General features: G+C 34.2%; 1 protein-coding gene across 6 annotated transcripts in view; it reads left to right on the forward strand.

The window, feature by feature from the left end:
- Positions 1-23,792, forward strand: part of DACH1 (dachshund family transcription factor 1) — a 352,148-nt gene that overhangs the window by 142,200 nt on the left and 186,156 nt on the right. For all 6 annotated transcript variants that reach the window (XM_077173622.1, XM_077173620.1, XM_077173621.1 and 3 more), the window contains exon 2: positions 4,768-4,883. In XM_077173622.1, the coding sequence (XP_077029737.1) occupies positions 4,768-4,883 (116 nt within the window). The remainder of the gene's footprint in view (positions 1-4,767; positions 4,884-23,792) is intronic.

The following is a 23,792-nucleotide window of genomic DNA, read 5'->3' on the forward strand; positions in this document are numbered from 1 at the left end:
ATTATCAAAGCACATCATTTTAACTGATAAGGAACACAGATTCTTCCATTTCTTATTCTTTAATTCAGCCATCTGTTGTTTTCTAGATTTGGTAGGACAGGAAGGATAGAAGACTAATATATGTTGATCAAAAGACCAAGAAATAACCATATTCTCAGCCTTAAATGTAGTCTCAATTGCTTCTCATGCTAATCACAGCACAGTACACAAATACACCCTTTTTCTTCAAAGATGAAAATGCTACAGCCATAGTATTCCTTGATGTATTTATGAAATTGAAGAGATGAAATGCAAATCTGGCTGAAAATTGATGGATTTATTTTCAGTCATTCTGGAAAGTGTTCTGGTTATCTAATTAGCTGATGTTAGTGAAGAAAATATTTGAGACTTTCAAGAATCACTAATCTGCACCTTGAGTTCCTCATTCACATAATGGCATATTGTAACTGTAAGCCATGATAATTTCTACAAAAATAAAGATCATTTGTCTGTAGGAATGTCTTTTAAGACTTGAGAAAAGTCTGATCATTTTATCACAAACGGACACAAGCTTATAGAAGGCTGATGGATTTTCATGGGAATAAATTCATTTAGGTGCTTCACTACAAAAACTTGACTACTAAGTTAGTAATACATCGTCCTGTAGAAAGCTTTTGTTTTTTTCTTCAACATACGTTATCTCACATATGAAAATTTTAAGTTTTAGAGCAGAAAATATCTAACCTATTCATATTTCTAAAAGCAGAATGACAATCTGTTGGATATCTTTTCTAATGCAGTTCACAAGGAACTGCTAACTTCCCTATAGACTTCTCCCCTAGTCTTTAGCACAGTTAATCTTGAATCTTGAGTTTTGCTTGAATCAAGCTTCCTTGAATCTTTGTTGATATTGTCTAATTTCTGCTTTCTTTAATTTACTCTTTGAAGAATGAAATAGTACACAGGAAGATCGGCTATGTCTTCCAGATGTAGCATTGTTTCTTCCACTGTCTTCTTCTGGAGTCCCAAAACACTCCTTGACTTCTCTGTACTATAACCCTAGGTAGTCACAAGGTATTCACTTTGGCTTTTGGGGTTTTGGCATTTCAGACTGTTTATCTTAGCTATAAAAAATCCAGACTTTAGACATCTTCAAAATCAAAATGGGTCATCTTTGAGTAGTTTACCCATTGAAATAATTAGCATTTCCGTAAGAAGTCAAGTGTGCTTTCAGAAAAAACAATGTAGTTCTTCCAATAATTGTATTCAGATAAAAGACAAAATCTTACATTGTTTTTTTTATATGTCTATAAACTCTTATATACAAAATCTAAATTTGAGTAAAAATAGTAATATCATCAGCTTTTAAATGATGATTTTTGTATCACAGTGTCATCAACCAGAAGAAAAGATTACTGATTGTTCTGGAATTTAAATGTATCTTTTACATAATAAATCAACTCATACCTATTTAAATTATGTTTAATTTTTTATACTGAACATAAATCTACTGATTTAGATACAGAAATAGGAATATGATGAGTATTTTGAAGGTTTCTTATCTTGGAATGAAAATGAACGTGCCCTAATCTAAAAATAAGTAGGTCTTTACTATACTAGAGTTTATGAAAAATACCAACAAAATGATTTATTAAGCTATTTTTATCATCCTGTTTATGATAGTTAAACTAATTTGCTATGCTTTTGATGTTTTTTTAAAGAGTTTATCATATAGCTATAAAAATGATAATGAACTACAAAACAACATGCGAGTTTTCAATTCTAGTCAAAGTGATTATTTTTTAAAGTATTGTTTTTATGCTGTTCTTCCCACGACTTTGGTAATGATTCATTTAAAATTCTTGCAATTCTTATAGTTTGAAAACGAATCTTACAAAAAGGTAGTATTTCAAGTTAGTACTATGGTTAATGAAACAAACGCTTAACAAATGACAACTAACAAATTAAGTCAAGTATTGCTACTCAATCAGTTATTAAGGACAATTAGATATATTCATTTTAATTGTGTATTGCATAGTCTACCATGCCTCTAAATCAGATCTTCCAGGCCTTAAGAAATAATTCTTAATTTGTCTTACAGTGTTTTTCTGCCTTGTTATTAGGAAAAAACCTATGTCTCTTAAATAGGTAAAAGCCTTTTAATAGTAGATTGGAACTAGTGTCACTTAAAAGTTCTATCAGGATTAAATAGGTTTTCTTCTCAGAAATTTCATTTAAATAGAATCACAGAATAAGCTGGGTTGGAGTGGCTCTGTAAGGATCACGTCTGGCTCCTGGCCCTTGCACAGGACCATCCCTAAGTCACACCATGTGCTGGAGAGCATTGTCCAAACACTCCTTGAACTGCGAGGCTTGGTGCTGTGACCACTTCCCTGGGGAGCCTCTTCCAGTGCTCAACCATCTACTGGGTGAAATATTATTTGTAAGATTGGAATTGGAAGTATAGGACTTTAGAAAACATTTACTTGGTAAATTTCGGGATAAATCATGGCATGGAATTGGGTTGCTGGACTCCTTTATGGCTTTGAGTGTAACACCCCCTGCTTTTGTACACAATAGCACAAGCAATTTGATTCTAGAAGGTGACCAAAGGAGGAGTTCTGCCTTGGGTATTTCAGTATCACTCACCTATAATTTGCTGCTGACCTTTGTTTAGAGATTTGGTCCATGACTGTCTTCCCTTAGGCTTTGAAGAGGAGTGGTTTTATTCCTCAAAATCAAAGACAAAAGCATCCAGGCTTCACCATGGCTGCACTTGGTTGTTAACATCAAAGAGAGTCTTTGCAGGTGTGAACTTGCTTTTTATAAAGACCTGGAAGTTACTGGTACATTGTGCATTGTTACTGCCACATTGCTTGTGTTCTTTTATGCTGCTGTCAGACCCTTCAATAGTCATATCACTATAGTGATTCGAGTACTTCATCATAGATACTTAAATGAAACCATTAAAGTTTTCCTACACACTGGCATTTTTTGGTGGGTGAATATATTAGAAACACTCCATTTAAATCAGATCATTTTTGTCTATAATGTTTTGTTCAGTTTTATGTGTATTCATGGTATATTTATTTTTATTGTAAATCACAAAGGAAATATCAAAGAAAATCCAAAGACATTTAATTTGGTTTTCTGAGCTGGAATAAGACAATGTTCTTTTTCTACAGCTGTTTTTCTTGTTGTTTTGAACATATGACAATTTTGTTTACACTAAAGAAAATAAAAAATGCCAAACCAATCAAAGAAATTACCAAGCTTATAATTTTAATAATGACCTCAGCTCAGGACATTAAGTTAGGAATTAATGATCAGTTAAGGTTAATGACTCAATGCCTTGAGTCATTAAACTTCAAGAAAATGCTCTGTACTTTGATTGTTTTTGGTTTATTGAAGTTAGGTTTTAGAAAGTGCCAAAAAAAGAAAAAAAAAAGAAAGTCTTTCCAAACACAATGGAAACTAATATGAATAGAAAACAGAGGTATTTTATTATCTGCCTCATTCTGTGGTCCCAGCATAGCTAGAAATCCATTATTCCTGATTAGAATATTGTTAGTATGAGGACCTAAGGAGGAAAACCTTTCATACCCACCTTTCTTTTCTTTCTTGCTCTGAAACGAATTAAGGACTTCAAATGTTTGGCAGATCATAAGTTAACACTGCAGTTTTAGAGCAGCACATACCTTATTCTGTGATGTGAAGTTATTCCACAATGTCCCCTAAATGAGCAGTTACAGGATGTTGCAGTGATACCATGCTATGATCTGTACATAGGAATACAAGCCTTTGGATATATATTGTATTAGCAGGTACATATTTGTATGTAAATGGGCAATAAGTAGTTTCATTGTCATCCGCCTCTAATTTGTGTGCTACTGAGGCAGTCCAGGAGTTGGAAAGTTGTGTATGTGAGCATTTAACAGACAAGGAGTGCTTAAACCTGAAGCCCTTTATTTTTCCATACAGGACACATATGAGCTGCTGTGATGGCTTTTGCTCAACAATATCATAAAAATAATTCCAAGTCCTTTCTGACATAAAGTAGTATATTTAAAGTAAGGTGTCTTAGTGAGATTTTCACTTTAAATAGAATAAGGGTTAAATGATAACTTGACTTATCTTTTAAATGACAAAAAATAAAGAAATTGCAAGACCTTTTCACACATTAGATATGTATTGTCATTTATCATCTAGATATCAGGCTAGCAGTGCGAAGTAATAAAACATATCATCGAAAAATGTGCTATAGGTCTGAATCACTCTTTCATTCCACCTCCCAGCTAACTGTAGTATTAAATCAAACAAGCAGAACATTTCCTTAGGCAGCCATTGCCTTTTAATTTCCTGAAGAACCTTAAAATATCATTCATTACAAGTACTACACATATTTGGTTTTTAAAAGTCTCATAAATCAATAGCAGGCTGACTGTAATAATTATTACAAGTTAGTGCATAATTTTCGTGCTGAAGGCTGCATGCAGAACTTTAGCATATGCAAACGAGGCAATTCAAACTGTGTATAGATATTAATATGAAGAAGCAGGTAACGAGGTGCAGGCTATGAATTATGCATCAAGAGCGGCTGATCTTCAATGAGGAAAATGAATTCAGCATGTAATCTAATTAGTGATGGAAGTCTATTACATCTAACTGCAAAAGCAACCGTCCTTGAAACAAATTTATTTACAGTCCATGTTACCACTTGAAACAACTTTGAAATGATGTGTAAGACAACAGCTTAATTGTAAAAATTTTTTTGTTTGTTTGTTTCAGTTCTAGACCTGGAAGGCCTCCTAAGAGGACTCAAAGTGTCACCTCCCCAGAGAATTCTCATATCATGCCACATTCTGTCCCAGGCCTAATGTCTCCTGGAATCATCCCGCCAACAGGTAGGATCGGTAGAAACACCTTCACACGGGCAATTGTTTGAATTCATGGCTTATATCCTCTTGTTAGTAGATTAACAGTCTAGGAAAGCAGCAGACAAATATCACAATAGTTCCCCTAATGTCACACTATTGGCACACTAACATGTTGTATGTAATGGAAATTGTGGCAGCTTAGTACTTCAAAATAACTGAACAAATAATAATCCTTTATAATTTGTTTCCCCCTGTTCTTTCTCTTTTTAAGCAAAAGCCTTTCAAAGCATGAATTACCTATCATTAGACAATAATCTCCCTATTCATTTTTAATAGATCAGATATATTCTGCTTTTTTTTGCTGCTTTGCTTCATTAGATAATGTCATCATGAATATAGTTGCCAGAGGAAACTGAGTTAGTTAAAATAACTCCATGCTGCACACATGTCTTTCTTAATTTTTCATCCTGAAATTCTATTTTTGATATGTCTCCTGAGGCTTTACACTAATATAAAGTCCTGTAACAATCTGTTTCTCATACTACTATTTTCTTTTGAAAGTTACTGTACCATCTCCTAGGAGTGACTTGCTCTTAGACATGGTTAAATTAAGAAAGTCTGTGTTGCAGGGAGGAGATGAACAGTCACCCAAAGATGGAGGCACCCAATAGTTGAGTGGCTGGTGGTGCCACATTCTCTCTCTTCATGGTACAGTCCTGTTAAACTCTGGGACTTGTTTCAGCAAAGTCCACCTGAGCTTCTACTTCTTGCCCAGTTATTTCCTGCTTATTTGCATGGCTCAGTCTCTAACACTGATTTTCTCTAAGAAAAAGAAAAAAATAATTAACTAGACAGATCAAATAGAGAGGAAGATTACTTGATCTTGAGGACCGGATGATAGGTGGATGTTTGAGTTCATGCCCATGATCACATCTCTCTAAGTACAAACATGATTCTTGGCATGATTTTCATCACAGATGACTAACATCTCAAAAGAAATGCTCAGTTCAGGAAACAACAAATACCAGAAACTGTTTGAATGTAAACGGCTTGTCTGGAGGAAGAAGGAAAGTGAAGAAGACTTAGCTCTGTGGACAAAAGGGGACCTGTACTTTGTCTTAGGCTCAGGAGCTGCTTTACATGGTGAGATAGACACATAGCTAGAAATATTTTGTTTGACATTTAAAGTTTTTTAAAGATGAAGAGAAGTGATAAAACGAAGAAATGAAGGGAGGTCAGACAACAAACATGGGTAGGAGATAGATATAGAGGTATAAAATAAGGAGAGGGAAAGAGGGATAAGACTGAGAGTGTAGGGGAGTATGGGAAAGTGTCAGGCAAGTAGAACTCACAGTAGTAGTCTGGGCAGGTGTGACCAGCAAAAAAATAAAAAAAAAAGGGATTGAAAGACTTTATACAATAGCATTTACAGGATAAAATCTTGTATAGAAAACAGAGATTGTGCAGAGTGAATGCAACATGAGAATAGTAGATGTGGGGAGAGAATGAAAGTTTTTATTGGGCGGAAACATTCATGTTCATGAGGGAGAGATCAAAAATTGCAGAAGCAAAGGGAAATTATTTGGGGGAAGTAAGGCAAGAAAATATCAAAGAAAAAATTGCATGTGAAAAGTAGAAAGGAGATGAAAGAAGTCAGAGACAAATAAGCAGGCGAAAAAGAGGAAGACAGGAAAAGAAACCTTGTCAACAGTATCATTCGGGGTTTTGTGTTACAGTTAATATCTAAGAGCAGATCACCTCTTGGTTTTTTATTTTAAGAAAGTAGTTTAAAACCACAACGAATGCCTAAAAGTATCCAATTCCTCTCTAGTCCTTTAAAGCTGGTCATTACAAGTTAACAATAAAAATATATGGTACTAAAACCAGAGATCCAATTTCTTAGAGTATCAGCCCACAAAACCAGATGCAAATCTTTAAAAAATGATGATTGAAAAAAACCAGAAGAAAATAATTCAAAATTAAAGAAAATAGACATATGTAGTATTATCATTCATCAAATCCACTTTGGATGCTAATGCTTTGTGAGTCGCTTGCAAAAGAAGAAAGGTTAAAATGCAATTGCTATCGCATTTGAACTGGTTTCACATTACATGGCTTACCACAACAGAAGGAGTGGTATGATATTTTTCCCATTGTGGTGGTGTCGAGTCTCAAACAGCACAAAAAATGCAAACAATAACTCTGATAAAAGAGAGCTCTGGGGTCTAATGTTCCATGAGGTATGCAAAGTTTCAGCAAAGATAAAGAGCATCATGACAGCAGTGCTACATGACAGTCACTCCGGCATTTTATAGACAGGCAAGTATAAAAATAGGCTTATGGTCTGATCTTATGAGTTCAAAACAATGAAAATTTGTGGGTCTACATTGTAAATAAGTACCAAAACTACTGTAAGAGCCCTGGAAAGAAAAGACAGCGATAACTGCGGTAGATGATGTAGGTGCCATTGTTATGTGCTGCCACATTAGTTGGTACAAGAAAAATCTTTCCAACTGTAAAATTTTACTCCATATTTTGACTGTACATAAAGAAAATCTCTGAATAACCACTGACTAGTTGAGGTTGTCAGGCACCACTGGAGGTCACCTAGCCCAGCCTCTGCTGGTCAATGTAAGATCGCTCAGAAAAGGTTGTTCAGGGCTGGGTACACTTGAGATTCCGTGAGTGTCTTTGAGGATAGAGACACCATGATGTCTCTTTGCAACTTGTTACAATGTTTCACTACTCTAATAATAATACTGGAATTTTTTTTCACTTTTCAATGGAGTTTCTTGTATTTCAGTTTGTTTGTTGGGCCACATTTGAGAAGTCTGGTTCCATCTCTCTCCTTACCAGGTTTTCATACACATTAGAAAGATACTCCCATGTCTTTTCCAGGCTGAACAGTCCCAGCTCCCTCAGTCTTTCTTGATGTGTCAGGAATTCCAAAAGATGGTTCTTAATTTAAGAAGTTTGTGAAGTGTGAATTTCCTGTTAGTATCCAGCTCTAAGCAGAAAAAATAAAACTACCAGATTATTAAGTGCTTCCTACCCCTTCTCTCTCTGTTCTTTTTTTCTTTGTAATAACTTCTTCTTTTTAAACTTTCTGATTGATTTAATAATCTGAGTGTAATAACTAAGTTTCCTTCCTGCCTACAAAAAAGTATAAGTGATCACACAAACAATTATGTGCTATTTAATGCTCTTTAAGTATAGAGGTCTGCAATTATTAGGTATATCTAGGATACATGATGCTAGGATTTAATACATGATTTTTACTTGAAAATTTTCCTTCTTTTGCAATATGTTGCATAATACAGAAATAGAGATTTAAAGGAGGAAATCTTGATTTCTGAAGTGACTGGTACTGCATACATCATTTATGTGGGCAAATAATGCTGGTATTAAACTGTATCCTGATATTTCTCATGATATTCCAGTACTGTATATTTTTGTAGGAGGCCAAATTAAAGAACCCTTGAAAATATTTTATATCACTGATATAAACTCTCAAAATGCATGCAGAGAACATTGCATCATCAGTTAAAATGAACTTGCTTTATGGAAGTATTTAGGGACTAAGATGAGATGTAGGAATGATATACAGAAGGAAAATAAAAGAGAAAAAAGGTATAATATTCCACATGTTTTTAATGAACTATAAATTGAAGAAGTGAGGATCACCCCTCAGTTGATATTCTGTCCATTTTATTACAATTAAATATTACCCTCAATTGCTGATCTAGCCACTGTTTTTCACTAAGGTCAATTTACAGAATGCTCCCAAATTTATAGAAGACTGGTCACTTCACAAAAATATTCTTATATTTATGAAAATAAATATGTAGGTCCTTTGATAATGTGACAAAATGAGAAATGTGTGATAACAGGAAATTAAGAGCTTCAGAAATTGTCCAGAGAATTAAAATCTGCCTATGTTACAAATTGCGTAGTCAGAAGAAAGAATTTGGTGTAGGCTCAAAGAGTTGTATGACGTTTCCAGCTTATCTAGGTAACACCTTGAAATCCTTGGCTCATCATAGTTAACTTTGGTCTGATGTCTCTGTGTACTGCAGATCTTTTCTTGGCTAATATGCTTCAAAAGTTGTTTCTAAAGCTGAAACATTGGATGATTGTAATTGTGATCAATCAGAAAAGAAGGGCTGTATGTCCTGGATGTGTGATATACCTTGTGGTCTGTACTTTTATGTCTGGAGTAGCTATATAACATATAAAATTATATTTCCATTATTTTTTGTACTAACTTTGAAAAGCAAATTTCTTCACTTTTCTAATTATTTTGGTAATTATTCTTCAGTATTTTAGGTTTTGAAGCTGCTTTTAAAACTCCTTGCTTAATTCTTCTGCAACTTGGCCTATTGAGTCTGAAACCTACAGGTGACAAAATGAGTAACTGCAATCTCTTGTGCTTAGTTCAGGAACTGCATCTTTCAAAGTTAAAATGAGAATATAAAGTGCTTTTGGAAATTGCTGACATAGGGCAGGATAAGAATGCTCCTTCATATATTGATATATATCTATAGATATATCTTTGTCAATTAAAAAAAGTAATTTCAAAGGATGTTTAATTTATTACATTACTTTTATATTCAATTAATCTGAGTAATTATTGTTGCTATTATTATTATTATTTTGAACAGGTTGCTTTATGACTCTGTATAACTATTCCAATCTGAATCCAGACTGTTCCAGTGTAAAGATATTAAGGTTCCTCTAAAATGTTTCATGTGCACGAATTACAACTGCTCTCCTCTATTAAAACCATTATTTTTCTTTTCTTAAATGGTAATCTGAAGATGTAATTTCTAATCTGATCCTTATTTTCTCTCTTGCTGTGGGCCTGAATCAATATAAGTATATTCTAACTTCCATCTTGTACAAAATTCTTTGCACCACAAAGCATTTTTATGGGGAGCTAGAGTAAGGAGAGAGTTGAAAGGTTTTGTATGGATTGTTTCGGCTTGGAGGGCAAGCATCATTCACAGATGCAGCAATTGATAAAGTGTGGTAATGTTTTTGCTAAAGTAGATGATGAAATTATTTGGTGTTTAAAGAAAGATTAATCACATAATTAAATAATTTCATTTTCTCTGGCTCATAGTTATTGATGTTGTATTAGGCAGACTGAAAGAATGGTTAAAATATAATTATCATTGTTACTCTATCCATATCATATTGCCAAGAAATGAAATCTGTAGCTAGAAGTATTTCCTCCTGACAGTCTCAATCCTGTAAGGCCTTAAAAATATATTTAACTTACTGAAATGAATAGAGTTGACTTCTGTGAGTATTCAAGGGGCTAGAAACTATAAATTGGAATTACTTAGTAATTTTAAGAAGCAAGTATAATATTCAGTTATTTATTTTATGCATTGGGATTAAATATTCTGAGATTCTGTGTTGGTTAAAAAGATAAACATTGATAAAACAGAGTACTGTTGCTCACTTTTTTTAAAATACATTCCATGTTAGCACAGTATTTTGGTTATTAGTGTTAAATAATTTTTATCGTTAACCTTGGTTTTGATTGGTGTTATAGGATGAGAAGCTGGTTATCTGCTGGGGCTGAACTACCTTATTGTAGGAATAAGCAACAAAGTCCTGCTTTGAGAGTGACAAACTGTAACCTAATTCAAGAGGCTGAACAAATTACACAAAACATTTTTGCAGTTCATTAAGGAAGTAGTCGTTATAATTAATGTGAAAGCTTCTGTCGTCTTCACTAGTTGATGTATCAGTGGGAAAATAAACTGACTTAATTTTGTAAATGTATTTTTTCATAGTTTAAAAAATAATAATTAAGGTGTAATTCAGGCCACCTGTCATCTCCTGAAAACAGTCATAATTTTGTCATATTATCATCCCACTGAACAGCTATCTATATTCTACTTTATCACAAGAGGATTTATCTCTGAAAACTGCTTCTGGAAGCTCACTAATTTTAAGTTCCAGTGAGTCCCTACATTTTTCAGTCATGAAATCTTTTTAAAACCAAGAATTACTTGCAGAAATGGAACCCTTTTATTAATCACAAAGAGCTTATACATTTTGCAACTTTGTATCATACAACACTACATATATTTAAAGATTAAAAGATACTATTGGAAAACTGTGTAAGTCAGAGTCACAGCTCATGCAGGTTCACCCACTGCCTGTTGTGAGCCTTCCCTGGATTGAAGTGTTTCCAGAAATGCTCCCAGCCTTTTTGATGTGAAGGCAACAAGTTGGTTCACTTCAAAAGAGACTCTGGGATTAATTATTTAAGCAGCTAAGGTAGTCATGTACCTCGACATGCTCAAGGTACTCAAAAAGAAACTGAGTGAAGTTATTTAAGTTTTAAGCTTTAGTTATAGGCTAGTGAATCCTCTCTTCTACTTGTCTCTTGTGAGTACTCAGTATTAGGTTGTAATATGCACAAATTTATTACCTTTTAGTGGAAAATCTGAGATAAAAGTTTTTTGTTTCTTCCTGGATTGCAGAATAATTTTGCCTTCTGAAAGCTTAGTTTGTAATCATACTGATTTCTGAATTTCACCATAAGAATGCTATTCCTGTGGCAGTTATGTAGGATCCCAGTTGAATGGCCAAATTCTGTGAACATGAACTACTAGAAGATATTAGAAAGGTCTTTAATGATATGTGATGATTTTCATATATAGGCAGCTTTTCAGGCTGGATTTAACATGATCATAAAAAAAGAAAAAGTTTCCGACTTTGGATGGGACTCTGTCCCCAGTTCCAGTTTCTTGTTTCAAATAGTAGAAGTATATTAAACACCTTGGGACAAAAAGCTCCCCACTTTTCAGAACAATATTTAATTAACAGTCTGTTATCATAACAGTTTTCTGTAAAACAAGTAACGTGTAAACTGAAATAAAATTAAAACCAAACAAAACACCAAACACTTGATACAAAAGAAAACAATTAAAACCTTATTTTAAAGGGAGATAAGTGGTGAAGATATCAGTGACTACATTAGGACCTAGTAATGGAAGTGTTTCTATAGTTTTCTGAATCCCAACATTCTATTAATTGTAACTGAAAAAAATTTTGAAAATATATATATTGCACAATATTCTGTTTGTCTCTTAAAATTAAATTATTCAAATTGTAAGCTTCTGAGTTGTGGTTTATACTGAGATTTTCTTGTTGCTCAGCTTTCAGGCAGAGTCTTTCAATAGAAAAGCATCAAGATAATCATAATCCTATGTTTACAGTTTTTTCATATAATAAACCTGTTGTTTTTCCACCCACTCCTACTTTTTAGTGAGAATATTCAGCCAAAATAATTTGATTCCAAATCATTTAATCTCTTAATTTGTTCAAAACGAACCTTTTGTAGAGCAAGCAACACACTGTCATTTTAAACATGAAATGCAGAGTATTATTTTGTTAAACGCTGCCACTAGAAGTGAACCTGAGCTGTTGAATTTGGAATAACATCTCAGACTTGCAGACACTTTGGGCCCTTAGCTGTAGCAAATAGGATTGTTGTAGCAAAATAGGGAGATGGTTGTTCTCAGGGTGAGCACAGCAGGGTCTGGTACACAGCTCAGTTCTGTCAGGTTACTGACTTAGTTCTGCATCATTACATCCACGTGAAGTTCCTGAATGTTATGGGAGTGCCCAGCTCCTTTCCTGTAGAGTTAGACTACTTATGTCCTTGCATGGCACACTCAATGAAGGGTGAATGATTTCCTTCTTCTCTTGATTTTAAATTTGATTTGCATTCAATGAAAGTACCCTTTCAAATTTATATATTCCAAAGTTATGGTCTGTGATTTCATTACTGTATATTTGGGGATCCTCTAAAGTCCAGGAAAAAACTGCAGCTTAATGCTTTTTGCTCAGTTTGGGTTTTTTGGGGGAAGGTAGCATCAAATGTCATTATTTAATATGATTGTCTCCTGGTTAAGAACAATCTGTCTGCTGTGGAGTTTTGCAGATTTCATGCAAGGACTTAAATATGAAGGGAATTTCCAGAAAATAAGTCAGGTAGCCCAAGTGTTTTTGTTATATGATATATGATGTGTCATATGATATATGATACCAATTACTTAAGTAATTGGTATTTTCAGGAAAAGTATGCAAAGAAGCATTATTTTATCTGGCAAGCTTTAGAAGACTACAACTCAAGGAAAAAACTTTACTAGCTAAGTACTATATTAATTTATTTGTCTTTTGGGGTGTCCTGTGCAGGGCCAAGAGCTGGATTTGATGATCCTGATGGGTCCCTTCCAACTCAGCAGATTCTATAGTTCAATGAATGTAGTTTTCCAAGGAGAACTGGCCACTGTGAATTGTCCTTATGACTTATAGCTCTAGAAACATTGCCTGCATGAATTGGACAAGGCACAGTAACATGCTATCAGAATTGTAATGAATCCAGTCTCAGCTGTTCACAGTGTGCTGTTGTTACTAATGTTGTCCTGTGCAATATATTAGTTATCATAAAGTAGTCTTAACTGGGAGAAGGTATTTGAAAAGGAAAGCTATTCTGGTTCAAGTTTGGGATTACAAGGTCAAATATTCAAACTTGATTCAGTATCATCTGAGAATTGCCTAACAGTTTCCTTCCTGTTTGGCAATCAGTGTCAGAACTGTTTAGTGATGTGAAGTTGAGTGCATTTTGTAACAGTTCATGTGCTGATGAACTGTGTTGCAAACAGAAGCCAATCCATAGGCTGTTGTTCCTGGAGCTGCTTCCAAGAGCTTATGGTTTATGAAGAGCTGAGCTGGTGGTCTCAGTTTCCATGCATTCAAGATGCTCAGTTTGAAAACCTCATATCATGTGAGAAGACTTGTCTTATTCCTTCAAGTTGCAGACATGGGTAGATATGTTGGTTGTTTGCTGTGTGCCTGAGACAGCAGTTACAAATGCAGAGAGGGATGGAAACTGGGGAAGGTAGCTGTGTTGATGGAAAGAAGGAAAGAGAGAAAAGGGGAGGGAAGGGAGAGAGAAGTTCTTTACAAATTGGTATAATCAACTTATTTACAAGCTAGTTTGTTTGCTGTTGTGTATTAATTCGTGACTATTAAGAAGTTACAAGACTATATTGGTATAAATTTATATATACCAGCTATTTATATAATACCATATATATACACCAGCTATTTATATAATGCCTTTCAGGATTTATTCTCTTTCCACAGTGTGTATGTGCACAGGAGCCTGCATTTTTGCTTTTCTGAAATATTTTTTAGTATGAATGTTCTACATATGACTCTTAAATCATCTTTTTTCAGTCCAGTCTTAATTACAATGAGATACTGTGTCCAAGCTGTCAGCAAAGAATAACCTGATACTGATACTAGTATTAGACATGTGACCTGACATTTAGGAAGAAAAGTCTTAGTTTGAGGAGAATGTTACTGTTACTACATAATGATGTTGGTTATCAATTAATGATGTATTAGTTTCTAGATAAGAAAACAGTAGCATGCTAGGACTAAGTAAGATGGGAAAAGGAAAACTGCCCCTAGTTTTCCTAAGAAAAAATTAATAATGTTACTGGGCTGCTTTAACTCATCAAAATCCATATAAATGGCAGATAGTCTGGCAGTGTACCAACAAGTTTTGTTGAGAATTAAGGTTTTGTCAACACTACCCTTTTGTTAGGGGGAACTGAAATTAGATTGGCCTAGGGGAAGTAGAATAAGTTGTAAGGAGTGTTTTAAATGGGCAGATGCTTCTATGAAATTTCCTTTTCTCTGTATTCATTGTGCTGTCTGCTATCACAAGCACTAAGACCACACATACAGCTTGAACAATCCAGTTGCCCTTACTAAGAGGAAAGTTGATGGAGTAGCATTTCTTTCTGCATATGCATTTTTTAAAAGAATGTTTCCAGCCTTTATAGTGGGAATACAAAATTTGAGACTTGAGTTGGTGTCAGCTTGTTATTCCAATAATTTCCATTTTTGGTTGCCTCAGATTGTTAGACCTACCTTGCTAGGAACCATGAAATCAAGGATATGATCTTAGATAAGTAATCTCTCTACTAAAAAGGATAAAGTCACTTCTATGGTTTCTTTGACAGTAAATTGAATCCTTAATACCTGTGCTGTGATGCATCAATCCAGTATACAGAGATGTAGATGTAATTATTTCATTAGAGTACTGACTCTGTAATGTCACTTAAACTGGGACTTCAGATGGTGAGAAAAGCTGTTTAACACAGTGCAAAAAATGAGAGAATTTCCCTGTAACCTTGCTTAATAAATCTATATGAAATGGGAATAAAAGAATGATGTAACTTGGGTGATTTGATAACCGAGTAACTTACTACATCACAGCAGTGCATTACTTTTGTAAGTACCAGACTAAAAAGAAAAGAAAAAAAACCCTCAAACCATAAATGATTTTCAGCATCCAGACAATATTCAGTGTAAATATTTGAGAAGAGAAAGGTGATTTTTTTGTCAATCAGTCCATTTGTTTTGAAAAGTATCTCAAAAGATTCTGCTAGATTAATATTTCATTCAAGTGGAAGAAAACAGTGCTTCCTGGGAACCCAAGGACTGTGTGACAAAACAATTCTTGAAGTATTTATTTTCCTCTGTTGAAATCTCAGGTTATATTCAGGTTTTGATGTCTCAGATATACAGATGCTTAACACATTGAGGGCCTTCACACCTAGAGGTGAATGACAAAAAATGCACTTTAGCTTCTGCAAGCATCCTTTTTGTGATCTTTATGAAGTAGAATACAGATATTTTTTAAAAGTACAGCCATAAGAACATGCTTATATAAAATGTAAATGTCTTGGATTTCTCTTAAAATTTATTTCTATTATCACCCAGGCTAAAATTCTTTAGGGAAAGACTGTTAGGAGCTGACACGTATATAGAATCAAAGTTAATTAGTATTACCATTGCAGAGCATTCTTAAGTTAAATGAAAAAACCTCCCAAATGCTTGCTCACCAGGAAAAGTCTGGGCAAGGGACTGTACTATTTAGGCTATGGTTCCTGCGAAGAATATGACTTTCATAGCTACATTGGTGCCAATAAATTAATGATAAATAAAAACAGTTCAGAGCTGTTCTTTACCTTGGATGGCAGGCATGCATCCTGCAGCTTTCAACTGCAGATCCAAAATCTTTTTCTTATTACAATCTTTCCCAACCTAAGGAAAAAAAATGATCCATATGTTCTCCCAAGGAAGAGTTCCTGGCCAGTTTTGTTTCTTGTACTGGCAACGGCCAATTACAGAACATTTTCTGTAGCTATACTAAAAAATCACTACTAGGTTGAATGTCTGTCTTGTTGAGTTTCTAATGTGTTTCTTGTTTAAAGAAAGTGGAGGCAAAGTTTTTATGGAAGTTTTATCTCTATCTTATTAGACCAAGTGCCAAAAACTCTCCAGCTTTTAGAACACAAGCACTTATGTCTGCTGAATGAAGTTAATCACTACTGAGGTCTAAAAGCAGCTGAAAGCAATTAAAAATTCTGATTTGGAAGTTCTGGTTTAAGTAAAAGCAACTTGATTTCTCCACCTTCTGTTCAATAGCTGGATACCATTTGTCCATTGTGTGTTAAAGATGATGACTTTTTTCATTAAAATTTCTTGTGGAATCTTTTTTTAGATTCTTTAATTGCTTTCTTCTCTACTCCAGGAGAAAACTCTTGATATTATTATTGTAATTATTACTCCTACTACAGTGTTTTATGATGAGTTTTGTTTTCTATTTGTTTAACGGAATCTCAGCTCAAATTACCTGTTGTGAATTTGTTTATATTAGTCAAAATAATAAGCTTGGTATTGAGACACTATATTTTCTCGAAGTATCTTGAGTTCTAAGTCACATGATCTGAGAAAACATTTACTTTTATTGTATGTGAAAAGGAATTTTAGAATTTTCTACAAATGGTCTGAAATCTCACCTTTGTGATGTATTTTGAAGTCTCCCCTGAATTCTTAATTCATCCTAATTTGAGACATTTTCCTTAATGAGTGCTGATTCCAGATTGCACAGATTTAGCCATGGCATGAATTTTGTACTATGCAAATGGTGCTTTACAAACTCACAGAATTCTGGTATTTTAATATATCATCCTTCATCCATCTCCTTTCTCAAACCCACTTCATCTAATATTCAGATTTATTTAATTAAACCTTTAATAACAAAAAGAAATTTTTCTGGAAAGAGTAACAATAAAGGAGGAATAACAGTAAATACTAACAAGATTTTCCCTGAGATTTTTTTCCCTTGCCATTAATTCCAAATATTTAATTCCCTCATCCTGTCTAGCTGACCCGGCAAGAGTTTCACAGAACTTTCTTTGGGCAATGGACTGGCACTTAAAAAGAATACAGGATTTTATCTTAGAAGTAATGATGAATCTTTTCAGAACTTTTATTTATTTCTCAGACTTTATTTTTATGAAGTAATCAAGTAAGTTAATAGATTCAGTAGGTAGCCCAGATTAAAGTAGGACATAGGCAAAACAGAAGGATATTTAGTGTAGCCCTTATATAACTTGTAATCAAGTTGGGTGAAGGTTACTGCCAATGGATTTAACTTAATTTCTGTCTCACATCTTGGACTGTTTTAATTCAGTGAAACCACAGAAACTGTATTTAGTCTGCATGTAGAAAATCCTATTTTTCTTTGTGTAAAAATTTTGTGCTAAGTGGGGATTTTTTTGTTCTACTGTGTAATTCAGAACTGTTTATATAACCTCTGAGATAACGCTGTCTTTTGGAGTTGTGTTTGAATCTGCTTCATTGCTCCTTTTAGAATTATTCATGATCTAATTGTATTTGTTCACTTTACATGGATCCATCTGTGGCCTGCTCCCAGTAAAAGCCTCCTCATTTCATCCTCAGTCATTACATGCGAACATCTCACGCATTGCTTAGCTCCAGCTCACTTTTTGTATAGCATTGTTCCTATGGTTACTTGCAGAGATTATTTCTACCAGAGTTTACTATCTGATTCTTTCACTTTTTATTTGTTGCTTTGGTATAGCTTCTGCTGCCCTGACACAGTATACAAAAATCACATTATCTTATTATCACGTTATCATTATTATGATATCCTGTCACCTAGATCTCAACAATTTTTTCAGAGATGTAAAAGATTTAGGAGCTGATTATCATAATCAATTTACTTTTGGGAAGAAGGTATTGGTTTCAGGGTGTGTGGTTTGAAGCTTCCTCATTTATTTGAATAGTTTTGATTAAATGATTAAGTTTTGGCCACTATGCTGTCTTCTAAAGAGAAGCATTCCTCTCATTTTTCAAAAGTTTGTGATTTTGAGATTCATCTGAATTCTGTCCCCTTTAAGTTTCTTCCTACTTTACACTGTTATGTTTTCACCACATCAAAAATCAAAATAAAGGTGCTCACTTAAATTTCACTTGTTGGTTTTATGCATAAAATATAGACTAGAATGAAATAGAATAGAATATTTCAGTTGGAAGAGACCTACAACAATAATGTAATCCAACTGCCTGACCACTTCAGTGCTGACCAAAAATTAAATCAAGTTATGTAACTGTATTTTGGCAAGATTATTAGATTCATTTTAGACACCTTAATACTGTTGCTTTAAGCTTGACAGATTTATTACTTCTATTATTCTAGTAAATCTGGGAGGAATGCCATTAAGTAATGTTCTTTTAAAGAAAAGATGAAAAACACTAAACACTGATAGATAAATACATAGCAAACGAAAAGGGATTTCCAGTGCTGACATAGCTCATAATTTCTCCTAAAGGCCTCTTAAGTCTCTTTTGCCAAATGTCTGAATACAAGCTTGCATTCTTACCCCTTTTTTCTTCACTTCCTCCTGCTTCCTAGCAGCTTCTAGGAAAATTTTCAGATGATGTAATTGTTTTGAACTGCATTGGTTTTCTTTCATATGTACTGCGTACATCTTCAAGAAGAAACATCAGTCCCTGAGGCTGCTTAATGACAAATCTCTAGCTTTCTATAACTGACACAAAAAAAGGAACATTTCAACACACATATTTTGACAAATATACCTTTTTGTGCTGTCTCTGCATTTGTTTACAAGAACATATCCTTGGAAAAATACTTGCTAAATGTGGAGTTAGATCTCTATCATAGCATGAAAATACTACTTTTGGTGCACAGGAGTAAAAAGGGCTGTTCACAAATGCTAACCTATTTAAAGATCTATAAAGATACTTTTCATAGTTCTTTTAAAATTTTAATTCTTATGAACACTTTGCCAGTTTCTTTTTAAAATAACTTTTTTTTTTAAATTTCTTTCTTAATATAAGTTTACTATTTGATATAATAGAGCTAGAATTGCATAATTCTCACCAGCATGGACAGTGGGCATCTCATTGATGCTGGGGCTTTCAGGATTCTATGCTATTCCATGCTGTTGCCATCTATTTTTTTTCGTGAAATATACTATGTAAGAGCACTTTATTTAGAGTGTGTGCTAGTGACAACAGAGTTTTCTGGGCACAGAATTAAAACAGTTTCAGCCTGACCTGACAGCCAGAAGGAGAGAAAAAGCTGGCAGATTTTCATAAATTCTTTTCAAAGTAGGAAATAGTTTCAGATATTTCTCCCTCTTTGGTCTGCCACTGCCTTTAGGAAGGAGGAATTAAGGGAATATTTACAATCTGTAAGAGACTATTTCTTGTTATCCTGGGTGCATTGCTATTATAACATGACAAAAGAGTTTTCATTCCAGAGTTAATACCTCTGTGTAGTGTATGAGTGCATGCATGTGATCGTGCTAATTCAGGTACCTCACTACTATGCTCCACTAAATGAAATAAATAGGGCCATGATCAGCACTGAGGATCATCCCTGTAGGCTTACTCAAGTGAATGGAACTACATCATTCTGAGCGTGTTTTAGATTTTGTCTATGCTCTAATGAGTTCATATTTTCAAGTTTTTCTTGCAGCAATGAACAGCCCAGTGATGTGGTGGATTCTGTGTCACATGAAAGTGCCTGGGACGTTTGCTGCTGTCCTGTTCTGCAGCTGATTCCTACCCCTAATTCAAGAGATGGTGATAACTTTTGGGACCAATCACTAAATGTCTTGTTCAGTAGAGTTCCTACTGATACCCCAGTTACTGCTAATGTGGGCCAGATTGTGCCCGTAATCCAGCTGGAGAGCACTCAATTCTGTAGGTGCTTTGCATTTGTTAGCAATATGTACTCGGGCATTAAATCTAGATTTTGATTAGAAGGTGAATATTTATATTGTGAAATCAGTTTGCCTCTCTAATTTGATTTTAATAGGAAGTAGAACTGGGGGAAAAAAAAAAAAAAAAACCTGGCAAAATGTTTGACAGAAACAGATAGAATGTATGAGAACTAGTAGCATTCAGAGTAGATTTTTTTTTTTGTTTTGTCCATCAGGTTCTATTTTAAAAATATTCCTGTAAAAATAGAGTCCTTGGAAGAAAGAAGGAAAGAGTATTTAATCTAAATTGTTTTCTTCTTACAAAGCATGTATCATTTTGAGACTTACTTTATTTTTCTGGGTTTTTTATGACTAAGGTTTTTTAGACTTTTATAAAGCAATGGTTTTAATAGAGTATAAAGTTGAGATAGTTTTGTAGTAGTTTTCTTATGAGCAGAAAATTAATTTTAAAGGAAATATGTACCTAGAAATAAAATTCCAAAACAGCAGATTGATTACATTTCCATAGAAATGGGAGGCATACAGGTAAATATCTTCACTATATTTTTACTATCTGAGAAAAGAATTAAATTTTCCCTAGCTTTAGCTGTGCAAGCAGTTAGCTATCAAGGAGGAGATTCATCTGCTAATATGTCTGAAATGTAGCTGTTGAAATCTTAACATCTCCTTTCATAGCCAGTGGAAAGTAGCGACATCTCTAGAGAGTGATACATCTCAGTATAAAATAGGCCAACTTGAATCACCCTCTGGAAATTCCTGTGTCTCTTCATTGACTATAGGCAACCTAGATGAAGAGTTTGGTCAGAATGATTAAATTTTAGAAGGTTAATTTAAAATTAGCTGGGTGAAGCTGTCGATGTAGGTAAATTATTTTCAAATATGTGGATGCAAAACTATGTCTGTGCGTTGTCTGTTAAATGAGTCTTTGGAAATTATTGATATGTTTTAAAGTATCTGAGGAAGTTTAGTGTATTCTGGGTATAGTAATAAAAAGAAATAGGGAAATATTTATTCTTTTCATTCGCACAAGAAGTTGTGTATCACACACATGCAATTTAGCAGGCAAACAAATCATGTTTTAGCCAAGGACTGAAACTTCTGATATACCTCTGAATTCACTGTGAATTGTGTCTGTTATTGGGTTCTGGTAGTTGTGTTCATGGCATAACATGTGCATACTTTAGTGCACTTAAAAGACTGATAAATCTCTCCAAACTGGTAAGTGCTGAATTCCATCTGCACTTCCTTACTGCAATAGTTCCTCCTTAAAAATACATCTTTAAATACCTTATTTGGTGCCATTTCTATTTGTTTCAGTGCTATAGGGGAGAATTTTAATATCAAAATTCATAATGTCCTGCAGTACTTTCAGCATGTAGAAACACTGAGAGAAAGATCAGATTTGTCTAAGCTCCCTAGTTGGTAGTAGTTTTCCACGTCTTATTTTATTTATTAGATATGGATGTAATTTTTTTATATCATTATTGCAAAGAAAATGCTGATAATTCTAATATCCATATATAAATATATATATATATATATATATATACTTAAAAGCATGAACATCTAGCCTGAATAATGAACCTGGACACCTCAGTTATATTAAAAGTTTATGGTCCTTTTGTCTTTAAAGTCTTTCTTTTTCTGAGACACCAGAATAAATTTGATTGCTTATCTATTAAAGGGAGAACTTATATTAATTTTTGTGTTAGTAAGGATGTACCTTATAAGCTGTAAAAACCCCTCACATACAGATGATCATTTAGACTGTAGATTGCTTTTATTTTATTTTGTCTGTGCTTTGAGTCTCTTAATCCATATTTGCCTACTGCATTTCAAAAGGGAATCAAATTGGTTTTGTGGTGCATTAATGTTTTATGCAATATTCCATAGAGAACATTAAATCAAAATAAAAGAAAAAGGTTGACCTCTAACACTTACACCCATTTCTTATGTCAAACTGGAAGATGTTGAAAGCCTTATATGGTCGTAACCCTTCTATCTAACTGTGACCCTCCTTAACATTAAGCAGGTGACTCGATTAAACATAAATCAGGCATAAAATGCCCTGCATGAGGCAGCACAGTGAATCAAGCAAATTATCAAATGGCAAAACTCGTTCTGTGCTCTGGGCAATGTAAGCTGCCAGCACTTATACATCAAAACTTCACTCAGTGTAAGATTGATTTTATTTTATTTTGTTTATTTTAATTCCCTACAGCAAGCTGTGTTAGTTGTGTAAAATGCTGTCTGCATCATTACGTTCCTAAGAAATGCTTTCCTTGTTTAGCAAAGGCCAGTTGCGATCTTAAGCAATGTAATCTATCTAAGACTAGATGTGCTGTTTTCTGTAGTGGATTCTAGTGTGGCTAATATTTTGTGCAGTACTAGCAAAACTTAAGCTTCTGTGATTGTATAGATTTTTTTGTCCTGTTTGTTTGTTTGTATACATACAGTATCAACTTTTTCTAAAATACGAGCACCAAAGGGATAGTGCTATAAAATTGAATCACCAGTAGCCATTGAAGATATTTTCCAGTTTCAGTGAAGATGCTGGGATTAAAGCGTGTAAGTCCAATCTTAAGGCGAGAATGAATTTTTATGTAAGATGATACATGTCTTCCTTTCACAGTTGCTTTTTATGCTGCCTTAAAACATGTCAAAATAATCCCCAGCAGAGGAGCCTAAAAGGAATGTCAGCTCTGTGGTTATGTAAATCGAATTGAGTGCTTTACAGCAGGTTAAGATTTTTATAACTCAGGAGTTGTTAACAGCCAGCTGGTTTGTATCTGTTTTTTATGGTTATTCTTGTCATAGGCAGCCTCCACAATTTTTAATTATATTTTATGGTATGTGTTTTCCCTCCTCTTGAATCCCACAGCCACTCTTTGCTTCAAAAGATATTTTCCACTGGGAAGAGGAGAAGCATTGCTTTGGGACTCCATCATTAGAAATACTGTTGTATAATTACCTTCTGGTAACAACAGAGGAGTGTGACTCTCCATCGCAGATCTTTAACTTGCTATGCCAGGATGGAAATCTGTAGTATTCTGCACACCCCGTTAGGCTGTGATGCCTGCAGCCCTTAACTCAGACTGTTCTGCTTTTAAGGAACTGATTTACAGTTTTTATTGCATTCACAATGCAAATTCCTCTTTGCTTCACACTTCAGGTTTGAATGCATGCTTTGTGCTTTGCAGATTTATCGTATTCTGTGTTCTGGATCACCACTCATTTTTGTAATATACATCCTCAAAAATGCCTTAGTCTTAATTTTTGTTTTGTGACCATAGTAGTGATATTGGACAAACATAATCTTTTCAATGTTTTTATAGCAGGATAATTTCAAGAGTACAGTCTGATTCCCATCTGGAGTAGAAATAATTTAACATATACTGAGCACTTTGTTGGAAAACAAAACATCATTCCTGACAGCCTGAAAAGCCAGTGCCTTTTTTTTTTTTGTTAGACTTCGAGAAGTTATGAAATATTTAGTTCTGTATAACTGTGAAGACATCGCCAGAAACTCCATTCTTGAATGTTTTACAGCATTTCTTGAGTGTCCTCCCTCTGCCAAAGGAAACTGAGTGCCTGTTAATTGTCTTTAATGGTAGATCCTCCTATTGAAACACCTCCTCTCCTTGCAGAAGTAATGATGTAAGAGCGAGAGGCTTAAATAATTGATCACACAGAGAAAGCTGTTTGTTAGATGGTTAAAAGACTGTTAAAGCTTGTCAACCGTAAGATAACAAAAAGACTACTATGAGCCTGT

This window comes from Agelaius phoeniceus, chromosome 2 (assembly GCF_051311805.1).
Source record: "Agelaius phoeniceus isolate bAgePho1 chromosome 2, bAgePho1.hap1, whole genome shotgun sequence".
Classification (NCBI taxonomy): domain Eukaryota; kingdom Metazoa; phylum Chordata; class Aves; order Passeriformes; family Icteridae; genus Agelaius; species Agelaius phoeniceus.